This window comes from Sceloporus undulatus, chromosome 4 (genome assembly GCF_019175285.1).
Source record: "Sceloporus undulatus isolate JIND9_A2432 ecotype Alabama chromosome 4, SceUnd_v1.1, whole genome shotgun sequence".
Lineage (NCBI taxonomy): Eukaryota > Metazoa > Chordata > Lepidosauria > Squamata > Phrynosomatidae > Sceloporus > Sceloporus undulatus.
This window is the reverse complement of record NC_056525.1, coordinates 63,387,824-63,408,852: the sequence shown is the minus strand read 5'-3', so window position 1 is coordinate 63,408,852 and position 21,029 is coordinate 63,387,824. Positions and strand designations below refer to the sequence as shown.

The 21,029-nt window shown below is 39.8% G+C and overlaps 1 protein-coding gene across 5 annotated transcripts in view; it reads left to right on the top strand.

The window, feature by feature from the left end:
* FOXP4 (forkhead box P4) overlaps nt 1-21,029 on the top strand; it is a 204,072-nt gene that overhangs the window by 72,077 nt on the left and 110,966 nt on the right. For all 5 annotated transcript variants that reach the window (XM_042463989.1, XM_042463990.1, XM_042463992.1 and 2 more), the window contains exon 3: nt 10,569-10,658. In XM_042463989.1, coding sequence (XP_042319923.1) covers nt 10,569-10,658 — 90 coding nt within the window. The remainder of the gene's footprint in view (nt 1-10,568; nt 10,659-21,029) is intronic.

Below are 21,029 nucleotides of genomic sequence, written 5' to 3'. Positions count from 1 at the left end.
TATTATTATTATTATTATTATTATTATTATTATTATTATTATTATTATTATTATTACTACTACTACTACTATTATTCATTCATTTATATCTTGCCTTTCTACCATTAATGGGACTCAAGGCAATCTAAAGCATATTCAATGCAATACAAATTAAAAACTATTCAAAAGCATTAATAAAGGTGTAAATACAGTCACCCCTCCTTTTTCACGGGGATCCATTCTGGACCCCCTTGTGAAAATGGAGTTTCACCTATATTCAAGTCCCATTGGCTTGAATATAGGCACGGGCATCTGGGTGCACGTGGGTGTGCATGGTGAGCACATGTCCCATTTATTGTCCCTCCGGTTGTCCTTCACGCATAAGCAAGGGATGCGGATCCAAAGACCGCGAGAATGGAGGGAGGAATGTATAAGATTTTTAAAAGCATTTAAACAATTTAAGAGGTTAAAACATTAGACACTAATATTAAAAATTGTTAAAAGACTATATACAAACCTTTAAAACATCACCACGTAGCTGGTAAAAGCACAATCATGGCCAGTTTGTAAAAGTCTGGTGGCATAAAAATGTTTTAGCATGTTGTTGGAAAGAGAGCAAAGATGGGGCTCTCTCAAGAAGAGGAATGCCAAAGTCTGGGAGCAGCCACCAAGAAAGCCTTTTCTTTTCTTTCCACCAAGTGAGCCTGCAGAATTGGTGGAACAGAGAGAAGTGCTCATTTTATGCTGATTCCAATGGTGTAAATAATATATATATATATTTAAAACACACACACACATCTATTTCTTTAACTTATTATTTAAAGGACTTAGTATGGACTACATCTGTAGAAATAATCCAGCTCGACACCACTTTAACTGCCTTGGCTCAATGCTGTGGAATTCTGGGAATTGTAGTTTGTTGTAGCACCACAGCTCTCTGACAGGGAAGGATAAATGTCTCACAGAACTACCATCACAGCATTGAGCCATGGCAATTAAAGTGGTGTCAGAATGAATTATTTCTGCAGTGTGGATGCAGCCCAAGTAGCCTTATTCTCCATGAATTTGCCTGACTCCATTTTAAAGTCAGCCAAGTTAGCAGTCATCACTGTGTTTTTAGTAACCTCATCCAAGTTTACTGTATATACTCATGTATAAGTCTAAAAATTTTAGTCAAAAAATTGACCCCAAAAACCTAGGTCGACTTATCCACGGATCAATGTAAATACTATACTTTAACTCTTTTTATAAAGGGAACCATCCCCTCCTGAAAGGCAAGAGTGCAGTCTGTCCTGGAAGCACTGACCTCCCTCTACTCTCTCTTCCATCCAGCCTTTAGTGTGAGCCAAAACGGTTATGCCTGCCATAATATTGTAGGTTCTTTGGCATTGTTTTCCTTTGCTTCATTATTTACATCCTTCATTACATGTCCCTAAGTTTTACACTCAACTTATCCAAGAGTCCTGTCAATATCCATAATTTTGCCCCCCAAACCTGTCCTTGACTTATACATGTGGTCAACTTATAGTCAAGTATACTGTATGATAATTCTATTAAATTATAAGTATTTTTGGTATTTTGTAGAGTGCATATATATATACAGTTACTGTAAACACTCATGTGTAAGTACAAATTTTAGTCAAAAAATTGACTCCAAAAACTGAGTCAACTTATCTACAGGTCAGTGTAAGTACTGTACTTTAACTCTTAGAGAAGGAATCATCCCCTGGTGAAAGGCAAGAGTGTAATCTGCCCTAGAAGCATTGACTCCCCCCCATCTCTCCAGCCTTTGATGTGAGCACAAGCATGCCTGCTAGATTTTTGTAAGTTTTTTGGCAGTGTTTTCCTTTGCTTCATCCTTTAGATCCTTTGTTTTTGCCCTTAAGTTTTACCCTCGACTTATCCACAGGTCATATCAAAATCCTTAATTATGGCCCCAAAACCTGCCTTTAAATTTAAATGTGAAGTCAACTTATAGTTGAATAAATACAGTATGTCTAACTAAAAAGATTGTATGTACAGCGCTGTGTAAATTTACAGCGCTTCATAAATAAAGGTTAATAATAATAATATGTTCTTCACAAATATTATATATGTAATAGTATATTAAATATGCTGTTTAAGCAAGTGTGGAGGCTGTGTGGTCCTCCAGATGGTGTAGGACTAAAATGTGCATGATTTCTAATTGTTGGCTATGATGGCTGATGGGAGTGCACCAACACCTACACATTCCGTGTTTTAAAGTATAGATGTGCCTGCAGCGTGCAAAATAGGTCTACGTGAACCATGGTGGTGGCTTCTATATCCTTGAGTCTCAGTAACCCAAGACACCATGTCATCCTTGTGATTTACTTGAAGCTCACCTGAAGTTTACTTCAAGCTTAAGTTATCTACTATTGTTTTGTTTTTCTTTACTTCCATTTTAAAAATTCTTAATATTTAGGGGGATCAGCATATCAACATATAGCAGCAAAAATAACAAAGTATCTTGTTGTGGCAACCTAAAAACTAACAAGTAAGGGTTTTGTTTTGGTTTTTTTGAACTATTGTAGATTGCATTCTGGTGCCCCAAGAGTTCTTGTTCTTCCAAATATAAAAGCCAAGCCAGCCCTAAAACATGCATACAGTAAAATGACCTTTTTTAATTTTGGCTGTTTTCTAAGCAAAGTCCCACCAAATCTGTGACTTATAGGTTACATTCGTAATCTTTTACTATTTATTTATGAATTTATTGCTGCTGTGTGCCCTTTTCCAAACCTTTCTTAGCATTGAATAAATTTCCAAAGAAATAGAATAGAAACAAAAATCAAATATTTATGCTGCAGAATTTTGTCAGCATAATCAATGTATAAATCGACAGGATGTGTAGCATATGCAGTCTAGTTTGTTTATGGTTTAAAAAAAACCAAACAACCCACACAATTATTACAAGGAGATTTATGCTGCAACAAAGACTGTTTCCTTTCAACTATATTGGCACATAAGACTTCATTAATGAAAAGCAGAAAAACCCAAGAACTGACAATTTTGTTCTGTGTTTATTGATGTTTTTAATAATTACATTTTTATAGTAATGACATCTCTTAATTTCTTATATAAAAACTAATGAGTGTTGGACTTCAGTATGGTAATTAATGCCTAGTTACCAATTGTTGCTGCTTTTTAATGTTTTCTTTGTATTTTATATTCTTTTCAGTATTGATTACTATTTACATCTTTGATAAAACTATAAGAAAGTGTGGAAAAGAGAAATGACCAAGTCATTGCTCTAGATCTATAGATTTATTTATTTATTTATTTATTTATTTATTTTTAGTGTTAGATACATAAGAATGAAAGTGTGAGTATACTTTCACATGCTGATAGCACTGTGGAGAGATCTAGCAGTGTTTAAAGCCTTTTGAAGAAAATGTATATATTGACGTAAGAAGCGAATGTATCTTGTCATCTGTGATATCACAACATCTCTGCCTATGACACTGGCACAACAACATTCCAGATAGCATAAAAATAGTGGGGAAGGAGCTCTCAATGGTAGTGAGAGTACAATTTCTCCCAATAACATCAAAGTATAGTTTAATTTCTAGGGAATGATAATTTCCCCTATGTTATGTTGTACTGAGAGAAAAATGCTTGGCTTAGCAATGATGGCATATTTCTTTGCTGCACAAATACCCACTCCTGCCATTATCTGTATAGTACTGAAAAGAAAGCAACTTGTCCAATGGCAGGTGTTGGAGCAGGAAATTAGCACCTTGCCTTTTTGGGATCATAAGTTAGCACTGTTGGTGGGCAGGTTCTTGCTGAAACTCACTTGCTGAACTGAACAAAAATGAAGCTTATTTTCTCCTGTGTTGAATTTGGGGGAAAGGAAAGCTTTCTTTCTAGGACTGAGCGTGAACAACCATTTTATTGTCAAGAGTGTGCTGTCAGCTTTTTGTTAAAAAATAAAATAAAAATGTAAATCTGTTGTTTAGGTGTGCGTGTTCTGTTTACATAGTTATGGGCAAGTGTTGCTACTATATTGGTACTCGCAACTAATGTATCTTGGAAAAACAACCATAACCCCACCCCTCCTGGGGACTGGAGCTATCTATATACTGCTGCCTCCTAGCAGTGAGAGTTCTGACTTTTTGGTTCATGTTTTTCTTTTCTCTCATAGTAGCTAGGAGGTTTTTTTGAGGCGGGGGGGTGTGTGTAAAAGCTTCTGTGGGTGAGCTCCATAGTTGTCACAGGGAGGCCCCAGTGTGAGACTGTAAGGCCATGTCATTTTTTCCTGTAAATCTTGTAATTTCGTGCTTCAGAGCACAACAAAGTGAGAGAGTCAGCAGGGAGTGAATTAAATTCCCCATGAGAGCTCATGTGGGGTGGGCATCTTGCGTTCTCTCTGCAGTTCCCTTGGCTCTCCTGCACCATGCTGTGTATCCCCTTAATCGAGCAGCAGGTCTCATGCCGCCTCCTGAGTACCAGCCTGGTTTGGTGCCCTCTTGACATGTTCTGGCACCCGTCACAAGCCGTATTCTTCTTGCACAAGCCATTACCAGCTTAATAAACTCACACAGACTTTAAAGGGTTCCCAAAAGCCTATAAAACAGGGGGTTGTCCCTACTGTCCCCTTGTGAACAAAGCTCCTGTTGTGTGGCTAATGCAATTAAAATGGGGTCTATTGGAGACTTCATACAGCTGGCCGGGGCATCACAGTTTCCTCTAGTAAGCTGGCCTTCTGATCAGTATAGCACTTGTGCTGCTAGCTTACCACTTTGCTTTCCTGAATATGCCTAGGTCTCCTCTTGAACTTTGGGAAATTAATTAATTGATTCAAAACAGCAAAGCATTAAAAGAGCGAGGAATTGGCTGTGTGAAGTGTTAAAGACTTGGAGAGCGTTCTTTCGAGAGACAGGCAAAGCAAGACTCCTGTTTGTTTGGGCTTGGTACTTACCCTGTGTTTTTGGGAAAAGTCACCACCTCTTCCTGAGCTTTGTTTCTTCATTTATCACATTGTCTGAAGTACTTTACAATGATCCTTGAACTTATCTTTGCAGTTGCATGTTTTTGCTTGTGGGGTCAGTGATATTATAAGAGTCCACAGTTTAGTGAATGAGGCCACAGAGCTCAATTTATTCAATCCAGGTCATACGGCAGGTCAGTACAACTGTGTCATGAATAAAATCCAGCCCCTTTGAATTGAAATCAGGGCTCTCCTTCCCTGGAGAAACTCTTCTTGAGTAAAAGTTACTGCAAAATGGAAGCTGTTAAAGAAAAAATGATTATTCTGCACACATTGGAAGTGCATGAAAGTGCTGTCTGAGCTGTTGTCATAGGTACTTGGAAGCCAGGTGGCACAACTGAAACTTTAAACCTGTTGAATTTTGAATAGGAGTTTATTGTAACTGTTATCTTTCGTCCTTTTCACTGGTGCCGCTGTAATAGACAAATTTAAGGAAATGGTGCTTGCATTCCAGAAGAAGGTGGCTTGTGTCTCCTGTGATTTATAGAACCACTTATACACAAATGGACTGTTGCGATTTCATATATTGACATGTAGATGCATGAATTTTTAAGTCTTAGTCTTGGTGTTTTCAATAGTTTTTATGCAGTATCTTTCACAGTTATTGCAGGTTTTTGTGAACAAGCATGACATGATTTGGGGTTTTTCTTTTCTGTGTCTTTGATAAGTACACTATTGACTTTTGCTTTTGCATTATTGAGAACTATGTTTAGTGTACATTGTAAAGTGTCCAGTAATTCTGGGGAGAGGGGAATGGGGAAGAGAGAAAGAAGTTTATACTCCAAGCTTTAGAGGTGTTTGTGAGAACCACAGTAGTGTAGGCAACTTCTGCTTTTTTAGCTAGACAGCTGCTTCTAAAACCTGTAAATAACAGTAAAAACTACATTGTACTTCTATTTATTTATTTATTAAAAATTATATCCTGCCCTTTATCTGAAGATCTCAGCACTGTATCTGAACATCTCAGGATGCTAAATTTAGCATTTAGTGAAACTTTTAAGTAAAACATTTCCTTTCTTTTGGACATCTGTGTTATGCTTAATTTAAAGCAATATGTAAAATAATAGTGTCTGAAAGATACATGTACATACAATGTTGTGCTTGGAAGTGTGTCATGGGCCTGAATCCCTTAGTGCGCTGACATTGGGACTTGACTTCTCTTGTTCTGCTGTGAAACTGTCTGTGGCACTGAAAATCTGCCCTGGAGAGTTTCTTGGTCCTCCAGAGTACAGTAGTTAAGACAAATGGAAATCTGTGGGAGGGTGGATTCCCCTCCACCACTAATTATATTGGCAGAAGTAGCTTCTGGTAGGCGAGATACCCTATTGACATCTTACCAAGTTATTCTAATATTTAACTTCACCATATATATGAATTGCACATAGTGTGCAAAACCTATTGAAAAATATCTATTTCATATGCATTTTATATACCTGTGTAATGGATATGATTTTATTTATAATTTGTCATATGCAATTACTAACATGAAATAACTGGCAAATTTAATACTGTGCTGCTTCGTACATAGGTTATGTGTATATGATCAGTTAGAAGACTGTTATTTATGTCTTTACGTTATTTATGTATATATATTATATACATAAAAATGTACAGTGTGTCTGCTGTATTTCACACGTCTATGTTTAAATTAACAAACTAGATTGTATACACTTTTAAAGTTCTACATCTATTTTTACAAAGTTGCAACAATATGATTTCTGTCTTGCCTTTGCACGCAGTGATGTATACAATTTTACTGCATACAGATAAGTGTGCACATGCTAATCTGATCCATTTGTAGAAAATCAGCTGCTCCTCCTAACAGAGAAAGTACGGTACAGTATGCAAGGTTTAAATGCCTGACGGAAAGTAACTTTGTTCTTTATAGCTGGAAATGTGGAAAATTAACAAGCAGCTCTTTCTCTGGGACACACCCTGCAAGTGCCTCTGCCGACTGGGGAGAGAACAGCCGCCCTTTGGAAGCCAGAGCCTTGATTTACGGTTGCAGTGTTGACAGCTCAGTGGAACCCACATGCTGTTTGCAGCACCGCCAAGCTGGGCTATGACCTGGCGACCTCTACCCCTGAGCTTCCCCCTCCTGTCTCTATGCTGTAATAAAAACCTGTCTTGCAGGCAGGCTACAATGACTTTGTTGTTCAGAAATGTACCAATTTTTTTTTGAGGGGGTTTGAAATTCTTCTCAAAGCAAAAATAAGGGACGTATGAGGAAGTGGGGCTCTGGGAGCAGCTGCTTTTGGTACCACAGGATTGTTTGTGTTAGAGGTTATTCTCTGCTTGCATTCAGCTCCTGAATGAATCGCCTTGCCTCTATGCAAGCGCACACTCCCCCCCCCCCCCTGTGGTAGTGCCTTTCTGCTCACACACACTTGGGTGCATTTCTTTCTCTTTTCTCTCCTCACTCCCCATTTGTGTTGTTTTACAAGCGTTGTGCCTTAATCATGCACATTTCTCTTTTGGACACTTGTGGTCATGTTTTTTTGTAAGTGAGAGACAAAAATTAATGTGTGTCTATAAAATCAATGGACTTGGTTAATCATCTTACTCACATGTGGACAACCTGTGGCCCTTGGAAGTTGCCTGTGAATTCCTGTCCTTGGATTCTCCAGTCCACATCTGCCCCACATACTGCCATCACAGTTGTGCTGGGGAATATGCCAGATGGATATAACACTCATTGTGTGTCCTTTTCTCCATGCTCAGTTGAGCTTCTGAGAAACAGATAGCTGGAAGTCTGGCAGAAGCATGATCGTATTGGGACAGTAGGCCTAGTTCCTTGGTACAGTCACACTGCTAGTCTGTAGTGTGTTTGATGTAAATTGCACTTTCCCCTTCCTGTTCAGTTGAGTAATGTGTGGGGAGAAGGAAGAAGTATGAACTTAGGCCGCATTCAGACTGGCATCAAAAATCTGGAAGGAACTGGGCTGATTCGGATGCCCCTCCCCCAAATCTCTCTGTTAGCAAGTGCCCACTACAAAAGAGGGGCATTTTAAATCGAATGCATTCTGTGCCTGCTGTGAAGGTGCCTGCTGTCAATCAAGCGATCGTCATGGTGACGTTTTGCAGGGGCATCGGAGTGTCAATTTTGTTAAAACCTCTTTTTTGTGTGTTGTGTGTATATGTGGGCATTTGGGTCAGATCTTCCCCGTCCCCATTTTCAATCCCATGCAAGCTAATGCATCCCCCTCTCCTTGCCCCCCAGAATGCCTCTTACACATATAATAATAATAATAATAATAATAATAATAATAATAATAAATTCCTCACCTCAGAAATTCCAGTAAAGGATGCAATTGCCATGCATTCTTTTTTTCTTTCTTTCTTTTAAAAGCAATTCAGGACTGCCTCTGATTTCAGTAGCAAAAGCATGTATCATTTTGTCTAATTGACAAGAGCAAAAAATTTAACATTCCAATTGTAAGTCTAGCCTAGCCTTTTGCAACATTTGTAACATTCCCCTTTGCTGGAAGCGAGCAGATGAAAGGGAAAGTGCATAAGCTGCTAGCGCTGCTCTATCTGCCTCAAGAAAACAAATTATGCGCATATTTGGTCAAAAATAATTTTAAAAAAATATGAAAAGGGGGGTGTGCCTGATGTGAGCTCCGTTCGTGCCCTGCCTTTGACCTGACCTGACCTGACCCTTTGCCTCCTGCTAGAGGAGCTTTGCCATTGCCTTCCACTGAGGCTGAGAGAGCATGACTTGTCAGTTCCAACTAAAGTAGACCCATGGAATGAATTGGGAATAAAATGGAAATGCAGCACAGGCATTCCTGTAGCATCCTCATATAACACAAATAATAATAATAATCCAGGAGCAAGAGGAAGTGAAAGTAGAACAAGCAGCCTGATTTCCCTACATGCCCCAGCGTAGCCCCGCAACCCAATTCCCCCTGGAAATTCTCCTCCTTCCTTCCTTCAGACCCTCTCCTTCCTCGGGGATGCCCATTGACCCTTTCCCCCAGCTCCTTCATTCTCCTCCTACTCCGTTTTAGAATCCCCTCCATGGCTCCCTTCCTCCCATGGCCCCTTTTTCTTTCTCCTTCTCCTCCTCCTCCTCCTCCTCCTTCATCACTTTCTCCACCCCCCACCTCTCTCTGACAGCCCTCTGCCGCTCAAAAGTCACCCCTGATTTCCCCCTTTCCTCCTGTCACCCTTTGCATCCAGATTCCCCTTTTTTCGGCTCTTTCCTCCTCCTCCCCCTCCCTTCTGATGATGGGAGGGAATGCTCTGACCTCTGCCCGCCCCCTGACCCCAATCCCTCCCTAATTTGCCCCGATCATGATTGAGGGCAAGTTCAAATTTGGCACAACCCGAGTCTTTTGAGAAAAGACGGATTTTAGCCTGAATCTGGATACCTCGGTGTAAGGGGCATTTCCTTGTGCAAGCCCCGACATGGATTGTGATGGAATCGGATCCAATATGAACTTCACGTGCAAGAATCGCTTTCAACCCCATTTTTTCTGTAGTCTGAATAGCCCCTTAGTGTGCCTGGAAAAGTAGTTTAAATATCTGCATCCTTTTAATCTGAGACGGGGGGGGGGGGGGGGGTGGGTGTACATGTGGCTTTGGGGATCCTTTATGGCTTTGCCCATTTTAACAATCCAGTTCTGTTAACAGTGGTATCTTATTTCTAAAAATTTTCAGATGGCCAAGAGTTAAGAACAACAGCTTTTTTTTCCTGAAAAATTACCTCCTTCATAGTGCAAAAGTAATTTCACACAATAGCTTGCAGAAAGTTCTAAAGAATTCTGGCTTATTGTGAACGAGCCAATGAGATGATTCACAATGCCCATTTACTCCCATTGCAAGCAGGCACAACTAAGCAAATCATAGTTTATGATGTTGCCTTGTGAGTGAAGAGACAAGCCAGAATGCTAGGTTTGGATGTCATGAATGGAAAGCTGCTTCCACTTGAAGGAATTGACTTCTAATCAATAAGACAGGGTTTCCTTGGAATCCTGCTTTTTTGTGATATGCAAACAAGGCTATTGCCTTTCTGTATCCAACACTACTTCATCTATATGTTGCTATGGGATCTGACTGGGAAATAGGCCCAAAGACAGAGAAGAGAATGGAAATCTGGCAGATCAGGAAAATCAATTTGATATTCTTAAATCTTTCCAGGGACATTAATCTTGTTCTTGCATTGGGATTACGGCAGTTCACTGATCTCCCATTCAGTTTGTTATTCCAGGCTCCCTCAGTTTACTTTCTTTTGGAATTTTCAGATCATTCATTGGGACCCAAATCTTTCTGGTGTTACAGATATATTTCTTTCTCCTTTACATAAACAGAAGAGAATGCTAATGGAAGCACATACATTCATAGAAGATGGGCTAGAGGGAAGATGTCCTACTATTTGCATTATTTCAGTGCCAATATTGCATGTTAAATACAAAGTATTAGCAAGTCATACTTGACCTGCTGTCTTGAACACGTGAGCTGTGATCATACTTCAAAGTTGAGAGTACCTAATGTTGGCAGCGGGTTGCATGGGAAAGAGTCTGAAAAAGAGAGATTGATTAACTTCTTTTTCTTTTCCTCCTGTTCTATATCCCTGCAGGCTCTTCAGGTGGCACGGCAGTTCCTTCTCCAGCAGGCAACAGGGCTGACCTCTCCCAGCAGCAATGAAAATAAGCAGCCAGCCGTTCAGGTAAGAGGCAGCAAAAACTTCAATATTTCCTTTGAAACCTTTATAGGAAGTATAATACTAAGAAGATTTCCTACAAAGAATGCCTTTTCCTTTTTGTGATTTCAAGAAGCACTGTGTAGCATATGGATCAACTACTTAGTTTTTAATTGCTGTTGTTAAGGAGACAAACTAGTCTCATTGGCATGGCTATCATTGTAGCATTCTTTTGAGGTAACACACTGCTGTTCTCATTACATAGATGAAGAACAGGGATGCTATGCAGGTAGAAATTGATGCTTTGTACAAGATAATTGAGACAGTAAAATTTGTTAAGTGCTATCAGGTCAACTTTGACTTATGGTGATCCTGTGAATGAGAGACCTCCAAGTCACCTTGTAGACTCAGAGCCATTGCTTCCTTGATTGAGTCCATCCATCTGCAATGCAGCAATGCAATCCTTCCCTTTTCCTACTGCCTTATCAAGCACCATTGACTTTTCTAATGAGTTATGTGTTATCATGATGTGGCCAAAGTACAACCATCTCAGTTTAGTCTAGGGAGAGTTCAGGTTTGGTTTGCTCTGGGATGCATTTATTTGTCTTTTTAGAAGTCCATGGTATCTGCAGAATTCTTCTGCAGCACCACATTTCAAATGGAGACTTTCTTCACTGTCCAGCTTTCACAACTATACATAGAAATGGGAAATACAATGGCATGGAGCATCCCATTTTTAGTACAATGGGTCCTTGTTATCCGCTGGGGTTAAGTTCAAGGAACCCCCATGGATTACAAAATCCGTGGATGCTCAAGCCCCATTAAATAAAATGACACAGTAAAATGGTGCTCCTTATACAAAATGGAGAATCATCGTTTGCTACTTGGAATTTATACCTTTTTTTAATATTTTCAAGCCATGGATACTTGGATCCGTGGATAAAAAAAATCTGTAGATAAAGAAAGCTGACTGTATTCAATCAATATATCTTTACACTTCAGAATTCTGTCTAGTTCCTTTATAGCTGTCCTTCCAAGGCCTAGTCTTCTTCTGATTTCTTGACTGCTGTCTCTATTCTGATTAATTAAGCCAACGTATAAAAAATCTTGAACTGTTCAACGTCTTCGTCATGTACATTAAAGTAATGTAAATAATCTATGGTCATTATTTTTGTTTTCTTGTTGTTCAGCTGTAATCTTACTTTTGCACTTTCTTGACTTCCTTTAGTTATTGTTCCAAATCTTTGCTATTTTCAGTTAGCAGTATAGTGTCGTCTGCATATCTTAAATTTTCTTGCCTCATTTTTCCGAGTCTAATCCTGCCATATATGTGATATGTTCGGCATTAAAATTAAACATATAGGTGATAAAATGCAGTCTTGTCTGACCCTCTTGGAAACCATTCTGTTTCTCCATATTCTGTCCTAACAGTAGCTTCTTGTCTTGAGCACAAGTCATGCATTGAGACTATCTAATGTTGTGGAATAGCCATTTCTTTAAGAGGGATCCATAGTTTTTCGTGGTCTACACAAAGGCTTTTCTGCTTTTAAAGCACAAGCTGATTTTCTACTGAAATTCTTTGGTGTGTTCAATTATCCAACATATGTTTGCAGTATGATCCTAATAAATCTTCCTTTCCTGAACCCAACTTGGACATCTCACATTTTTTTCTCCATATATGGTCAAAATCTTTGTTGAATTTTTAGCATCACTTTTCTTACATGGGAGATTACTACAATGGTCCTGTGATTACTGCAACCCCAGTGTGCTCTTTGAGGATTGGTATGTATATTAGCATTTCAAAACTGTGGGCTATTGTTTTGTTTTCTATATTTGTTAACAGATTTTAGTTAAAACTCAAATAGAATCTACAGAGACAGAATCTCTGTTGGTGTGCCATCTATTCCTGGTGCTCTGAGTGCACCTTCCACTTCATTTTCAGAAATTGTAGGTTCATCTTCAGCTGGTTCTTCCTTGAATGAATCTGTCATCCTTTTCTTTTATATAGTTCTTCGATGTAATGTTTTCACCATTCTTTTATTTCTACTAGGTTATGTAATTTGACCCCCTCCTGGCCGTAAAGCATCCACACCCTTGTTTTAGGTTTCCCTTTGGGCCCATTCACACTGCATTTTAAGCTGGGCTCCATTTTGATTTAAGTGATGGTCGTTCACACTTCTGTCAGGGTTTCCTGGCGCGAATCGGGGGTCGTTCATACTTGTGCTGGGGTATTCTGACCCGAATTGGGGGGCTGCGGTGTAAATCCCCCTTAACCTGTGGTTTTTTGCCATGGGTTTTCTTGTGGTTCTTTTCAAAAGAACCGTTTTTTGCCAATGGGAACTTGAAAACCAATCCGATCCGATTCCTTCATTCCTCCTCCTCTCCCTCAGCCACCCCTGTTCTTGCCTCCCTCCAGCCACCTCCATTTGCCACCCCCATTCTCATCTCCATTTGCCCCCGTTCTTGTCCTTCTTCCTCCTCCGCCTTCCTCTTTCACCTCCCCCAATCTTGCCTCCATTTGCCCCCTCCGTTGTTCTTCTTCTTCCTCCTTCGCCACGCCCGATCTTGCCTCCGTTCTTCTCCTTCCTCCCAGTTACCCTCATTCCCCCCCCTCCATTCTTCTTCCTCCCAGCCACCTTTGATTGCCCCATCCGTTCTTCTCCTTCCTCCTCCTCCTTCGCCACACCCAATGTTGCCTCCAATTGCCCCCTCAGTTCTTCTCCTTCCTCCTCCTCCTCCCTCCTTCGCCATCCTCGATCTTGCCTCCCTTTGCCCCCTCCCTTCTTCTCCTTCGCCACCCCCAATCTTGCCTCTGATTGCCCCCTCCATTCTTGTTATTCCTCCTCTTCTTCTCCCTCAGCTACCTCCACTCTTCCTCTCCTTCCTCCTCCCCTCTTCTGCCAGGATCATGGCATTTTATCTCGTTGCCAAATGGGAATGGAATCCTGGGGTAAAATGCCATGATCGTGGCAGATCAATGCCACGGGTAGAATCGATCCTGTCAATCAATACCACGGGGAGATTCGATTGTGGCATTTTTGGGAAATAACCCAGTTCCCACACCAGGTTATTTTTTCATTGTGAATGGGCCCTTAGATTTCTCAGATCTAGTGGAAGAAGTTTCTTGTTCTTCCCTCTTTTTTTGCCATCTTCTATTTCTCTACCTTTACTATGATAATAGTTCTCACTGTCCATGCACACAAGTCACTTAAACAGTTGTATTCAGGGTTCTTATTCTGTTTATGTCATATTTTACTTTTGCTTCTTGTCTGTCCTTAAGTGCCAGAAGAGTATTATCTGTCATCCATTGAGCCGTCTCTTTAGTTTTGGCTGCAGATAATGCCCTTTTGCCTTCCTCCTTGATAATGTCCTGGCTTCAGTCCAGAATTCTTCTAGCTCACTGTTAATCAGGCTTAATAGTGCAGATCTATTTCTTTACAATCATTGGGGATGTTCTTCAGGTTGTATTTCTGAATGAGAGTTGGTATAGTATTTTTCTTTAGTGTTACTCTCATTTTTGATGCTAATATTTCATGATCTCTGCCACAATCTGCTTCCGGTCTGCTTCTGTGCAGGCGATGCCCATTACACTGTCTCTTCTTTGGTTGCTGTGTTGGCTTCACGTAATCTTATCAGTCACTCCCCTACTTTATTTCTTGATCATAGACTAACTTTTCCTACGATTTTTATTCTGCTCTGTTTCATACTTTTACATTCCGATTGCCGATGATTAACAGAAACTCTTGTTTTGGTGTGTAATCAGTTTCCTCCTGAACTCCAGCATAGGATATTTCAATTTCTTCTCCCTCTGCCTTTGTATTTGGTGCCTAAATTTTGATTATGATTTTATTTGAAGTCATATATAATTTGGTCAGACTTTAAATTATATCCTTTGACTGCTTTTGCTGCATCTCTCCTCTTTATTAATGCCACCCCATTTCTTTTTAAGCTTTTAATGTTTTGAGTAAAACACTGTAATTATCTGACTCAAAATGTTTCATTCTTATTTACTTTTGCTCGCTTACCCCAAGTATTTCAATGTTTATATGTTTCATTTTTTGTTTTACTTTATCTAGCTCTCCCTGATTCATGCCTCTCACATTCCATGTTTCTGTAATATGTGTTGTACAGCCTTGGACTTCCCTTTCATCTCTGGGCATCTCAACAGCTGAATGACTTTTCGGCTTGAGTCCAGTTGTGTCATTAAGCCACAGTGCTACTCATAGCTCTTTTCTGCTGTACCCCAGTAGCTCATTGAGTGCCATTCTACCATGGAGTTTCATCTTTCTGCACTATCTCATGTTTCATTTTGAATTATCTCATCATAGTGTTTTCATGGTAACAGACATTCAAAACAGGTTTTCCTTTCTTCTTTTTGTGCAGTAATAAGAAGTGTTAGCTATGGTGCCACTGCTGATGTCGCTGAGAGATCTTTTGCCAGAGCCACCCTCCACTACTGCTGCTACCCAGTAGCTGTTTGGCATATTTAATCTGACTCCACAGGAAAAAGCTGTCTGACATGGGAGGAGCAGCACTGCTGCCTTCAGCATAGCCTCTTGCCTGACAGGACAAGTAGTATCTTTGATAGTAATACACTGAGAATTTATCTTCCATGTTGTCAGTTACTCACTTGCTTGATGAAGTTTCATTCCTTGATATCTTCTTGGTATATTTTTTTTCTTTTGAAAGAACAATGGTATGACACCCACACAAGATTATGTATCATTTAAAAAATAATTTCAATTGTTGTTTTATACAGGAGATGGAATACTTAATATAGAATTACATTGAACTAATTTAATTCATTGGGACTAACATTGTTTTACTTTTATGTTTTGGAATAGGTTTTAAATATAGGAATAGCTTTCTTTCTTTTAAATTTTGGAACAGACCTGTTTTCTACTGAGTTATTTTGGGGAAATTTTTAGGAAGAAGATGAAGAAGTCTGGATCTAGAGTTACCAGGCCAGGAAGGACTTGGGTGCAACACTTGTCCATTTGGTTCTTGTTACTGATGTAATATTTTTCAAATGACTGAGAGCAGTTGATTTTGAACGTTCTCACATAAAGACTTAAAACTGAGTTAATTTGCACAACCTTTAAACAGAGGAGTACATGTTATCCTTTCTGAGGTCGACTGTACTGTATCATGGCAGACCAGTAGCTTGCAGCTGTGATCACAGGTGCATGCTATAGTTTATCTGCCACTTTCTTACATATCTACTCTGGTAAGGCAAAGGATCAGTCTGACATGACGGAATATTTCACATGAAAAGGATCAAAAGAGAATCGATAACCACCAATCAAGGGCTTTAAATCTGTTTGGGACATTTAATACTTGGTATTGCAGTGTTACCAGGGTGGCCAGGCTTTATCCTTTTCTCAGACATATCCTAAGTTTCAATCTTCTAAAATTTCATTTTGAACATGATTAAGGCCCAATACAGAGGGCCCTTTGTGGCATGGCAGCAGCGATACTAGGGCTAGGGACCGCACAGGAACTGCACAGTCCCTAACTCTAGTACGGAGTGGCAGCGTAACAATGGCAGCATCCTGTGTACGCGGGCGGCACCATTGTGATGTAAGCGCCACATGCCGTCCATATGGCTCTGTGCGTTGTTTACATCGCGAGTGTGCAATTGGCACATTCATGACGTCGGCCCTGCGGTGCAAAAAGAACCCGTTTTTTCCGGGTTCTTTTTACAGTGGTGCCTCGGGTTACGAAAGTAATTCGTTCCGCGGCCGCTTTCGTAACCCGAAAAGCCTTTGTAAGCCGAATTGCCATAGGCGCTAATGGGGAAAAGCCGCGATTCCGTGCGAAAAAGCCGAAAAAAGCACCAAAAGTTTTTTCGTAACCCGAAAAAACATTCGTAACCCGGAACAATAATTCCCTATGGGATTTTTTCGTATCCCGAAAATTTCGTAACCTGGGTATTTCGTATCCCGAGGTACCACTGTACTCTGGAGGGAAGCCACACAGTTTGGTGGCTGAGGCTTCCCTCTGGAGGGAATTAGACCATAATAATTTTAATAATATAATTTGTTTTATTTATATACCGCTATTCCAAAGATCATAGCGGTGAACAGCAAGTAAGCTAATTAGCAAGTAAGCTAATTAGTAAGCTAATTTGCCCCCAACAGTCTGGGTACTCATTTTAGTGACCTCGGAAGGATGCAAGCCTGAGTCAAGCTTGGGCCCTTTTGCTGGTCTTGAACTCGCAACCTTGTGGTTTTGAGTGAATGGCTGCAGTACAGGCATTTAACCACTGCGCCACCAGACCATGAGCAGGCTGCCCCTTGGGGCAGTCTGTGCCACGCCTAAGAACCATGAATTTATATTTACATTACTATTTTAAACTTTTATTTGATAAGACTCTACATTTGTCTTGAATGTCCTATATTTTACAGTTCCTTGTCCTTCTTAGTAGTGAGGACCTCTTGTCAACCTGAGTGTTACTGAGATGGCCCATCAGTCTGTCTGTCTGTCTGTCTGTCTGTCTATCTATCTATCTATCCATCCATCCATCCATCCACCCACCCACCCATCCATCCATCCATCCATCCATCCATTTATGATGGTAATGTGAAATGTGTGTGGAAATCTTGGGCTGTAGCTTAGCTGGGTTAGTTAACCTGGGTAACACCCTCCCTTTCTTTCATTTGTCACTAGCTTCTGCCTTGTCATGTAGCAATGTATGGATCAGATTGTCCATGTCATTTTCAGTTAGCACTATCAATGAACCTATTTCATCCTGTTTCCAGAATAATCTGTTTTTTTAAATGTACATGAATGTGTATGCACATTTATTCTAAAAATTAGTAATTTTTTGGTAAAATGCATATTTTAATATAAATCTATTATATCGTAACATTCAGAAAAATATAGACACAGATGGATTCCTGAAATAATTTGCAGATCAGAGGGAAGTGCAAATCATGTCAGTTTGCTTTCAAAGGCAAACTGAATGAAATCTTGGAACATATGTACTCTTTCCATTTAAACCCTGTCCCCAATCCATTCTCTTGTCTGAGACCTCATTTCAGTCCTATACTGCCCTACGTTCCTCTTTTATAGTCCTATTTAACCGTAAACTTGTTAGGGAAATCTGCAAAGCTTTAGTTCTCAGTCTCAGTCTCCTCTATCTCCAGCTAAATGATCTTGTATAACAGAAGCTCTCTTCCTGAGTCAGTTGATTGTAGTAGTTAGAGTAGAAAACAATAGACTCAGTGTGGGTTACATTTGTCAAGTATAAGTCAGTTCCTTCCAGTCCCCTCACAAGAGTGCCGAGAGACTAGAGGGGATCAGTGTTGCTTTTAGGTTCTCCTGCGATGGACTAAGCTCTTACATTTCACCCCTCTACTGAGAGGAGGAGATGGTTCCTTCTTTGATAAAAGTTAAGGTACAGTAATTAAAATGACCCATGGAATAGTCGACCCAGCTTTTGGAGTCAGTTTTTTTTTTTTTACTAAAATTACTAGCCTTATACGTGAGTATATACACTATTTATCTGGATAGTATCCATTGTGGGCTCCATGTTTTCCATGTTTCTTCATGATTTATAGTGAAGAGGTTGAGAAGTGTTAGATTGACTGAAGTCATATGTGTGAAAATAGAACTGTGGGAAATTTGAGTCTAGCTGGTACCATCAGTACTGCCATTTACTTCTAAAGTGGTTGGTTTTTACTGGATTGATAATTGAAGGGAGGGGTGACGCTCTGAGGTGAAAGATCACAGGGTCACAATAATTAGTATATTCTTATTTTAGTAACTATTACTGCCTGTGGTTAGGAGGGCACATGATTCTACCCCTTGACTGTCTGGGATGTTTATAAAGGAAATTATGACACTGGACAGCCTTTCTTCTTCTTCTGAGTGATGGAGGATAGAATGAGTGACCACTGTTGATACTCATATATAGTCAGTAAGTTATTATTCCTATTATTATTTCTGATGAACACCTATGTAATTTATTATTTACTATTTATTAAAATATTTAAATCCCACTCTTTCTCTAAAGATCTCAGGGTAGTGTATAAAACTGACCTGACTAATTTAAAGCAGAGTAACAATGTATACAGTAACAATCATTTTAAAAGACTAAACCTTCCTGACTTTGGGCAGACTATTTCTTACATTGCATCCATGGCCTTTCCTTCCAGTCAACAGAGCCTACGTCAGCCAAGTTACACGGATGTCGTACACCAACAGTAAATTAAGTGCTACTCTGTATGGCAGCAGGAACCTGTACTTGTATTGCTTTTTAGAAGGTTTGTTCAACCTCTGTCTTATATGTGTGCTATAGTTGGTCTCAATGCTTAAAGAGTGGCAGTTACAAATAAGCAGATCCCATACTAATGCTGTTGAAGCAATCAAGTTAACAATATGGGCATCAGTATCCAAAATGTTCATACAGAGCAGCCACTAGAGGTCCCAAAGACTCATACACCAATTATGATTCACCTCCACAGGTAAGGGCTGGGATTGATAGGGATTTCCACCTATACACTCGTTGTTGGTAGTGACTCTGATACTGAAGTTTAAAAAAGCCGCTAGACTGTATCTGGTCATATACAAGTATCAAGTGGATGTAGTAGGATACAAATGTTGAGTCATGATGCCCTAAAATGTGCAAATGACATGACGCAAAAGTCACTGGAGTTCTCAGCACTATTCATCAATGATCTCAATTTATTGATTTACCACAGATTTTGTTGAGGAATATTAACTAAGAATACTTTATTAATTAAAATGTTCTTAACAGAAACAAGCGTTTATTTTTAGGAAGTGGAACTTTCTTAACACTGTTGACTTTTTTCCTGCTAGAAACTTTGAACCAAAATTGTTCTCCAGTTGTTGCCCAAAAGAATGCTCAGAATTTCACATGAAAGATATTACTGGTTCTGCAAAATTCAGAAGGAATATAGATGTACTCCTTGTCTACTTAGTCTGTAGTCTTTGTGACTACAGAGCTCAGTGCTAGCAGAATAGCAGAGCTGTTGTTATTTTCTGTCTCCCATTCTTCCTCAAAATTTCTGAATGTGGGTGATATGTCACATGCCTCTTCCTCAATGGAAATAGCCAGTAATAAGTGGTGATAGGGGGCAATGAATAGAATGATTATGACATCACCAGTATGCATTGTTTTGATCTAGATATTGCAGGGAAGAATGTGGAATGGAAATAAAGAGATAATAGCTCTCAACCTGAATTTATGCTCATTTTGCAGCCTTTTTCATATCCCAAGCCTGCCACCTTTGCTGGTGGTGTGTACATGTGCAATGACCTCCATCTTGGCAGCATCTCTGGTGATACCCAAGTTGAAAGCAGGACACACACGTATATATTTATATAAGTGTGTGTGTGTGTGTGTGTGTGTGTGTGTATACACACATGTCCTGATTTCAACTTGGGTTTCCCCAGAGATGCTGCCAAGATGGAGGTCATTGCACATGTACACACCACCAGCAAAGGGATATTGGGATATTGAAAAGGGATGGAAAATTAGCATCAATTCAGGTCTAAAGGAGGAACAGAAAAGGAAGGGGAAAGCCCAAGTGAATGGAAAGTGACAATTTTAAATAGCTATGTGGAGGGACTCTCCCTTCAGGCTAATTCAATTTATCGGTGAACAGCAGGTTACCTTATTAAAGCCACGTGGGTTTAATTAACAAAGGAAAGTAATTAGTATGTGCTCTCCCAGAGATAAAGGTCCCGCCTCTTTCTGGCTGAATTGTCTCCAAAGTCTGCTGGAAATGGTAGAGACCTAGTAGAAGAGGGTATGGAGATGGGGAGGCTTCCTTCTGTACCTTGGGATGTCCCTGAGAGCCAGATCCATGCAATGATCTTGGCAATGTTTGTTCTCATTTTCTGTCTGTTGATATACATCTGGCATAAAACAATGTGGTTATTTGCCTGCTGTTTTCCCTTCAACTTCACATTGTTTTCCCTTCATTTTTCTGGTTTTGTTTGGAACTGCATACCTGCAGTGTGATCTTGGAGTGTATAAACTGTCTTCCTCTAAACCAGGTTTGTCCCATTTATTTCTAACTTCACTACCTATCTCTAAACCTACTGAACTGAATCTGGATAGCGTTGCTTTAAAGGTGGTGGGCCTTCTTCTCTTGATACCTGATGCCCAGCAACACTCATTCTGAACTCATGTCTTTCTGATGGTGGAAGAAATGCATCTTCAGAGAAATGTGATTTAAGAGTATAATCATTGGCAAAAAAAATTCCTGAGTCCAGTTTAGGGAACATTCCCATTATACCACATTAGCCATTTTGAACTCTTCCAGTATAATAAAGGCATGTGTATCTCAATATCCCACTCTGCCTGCCTATACACACACACTTTCCAAACCTCAGCAGGAAAAGTAGCATCAGAACCCATTCCACAAA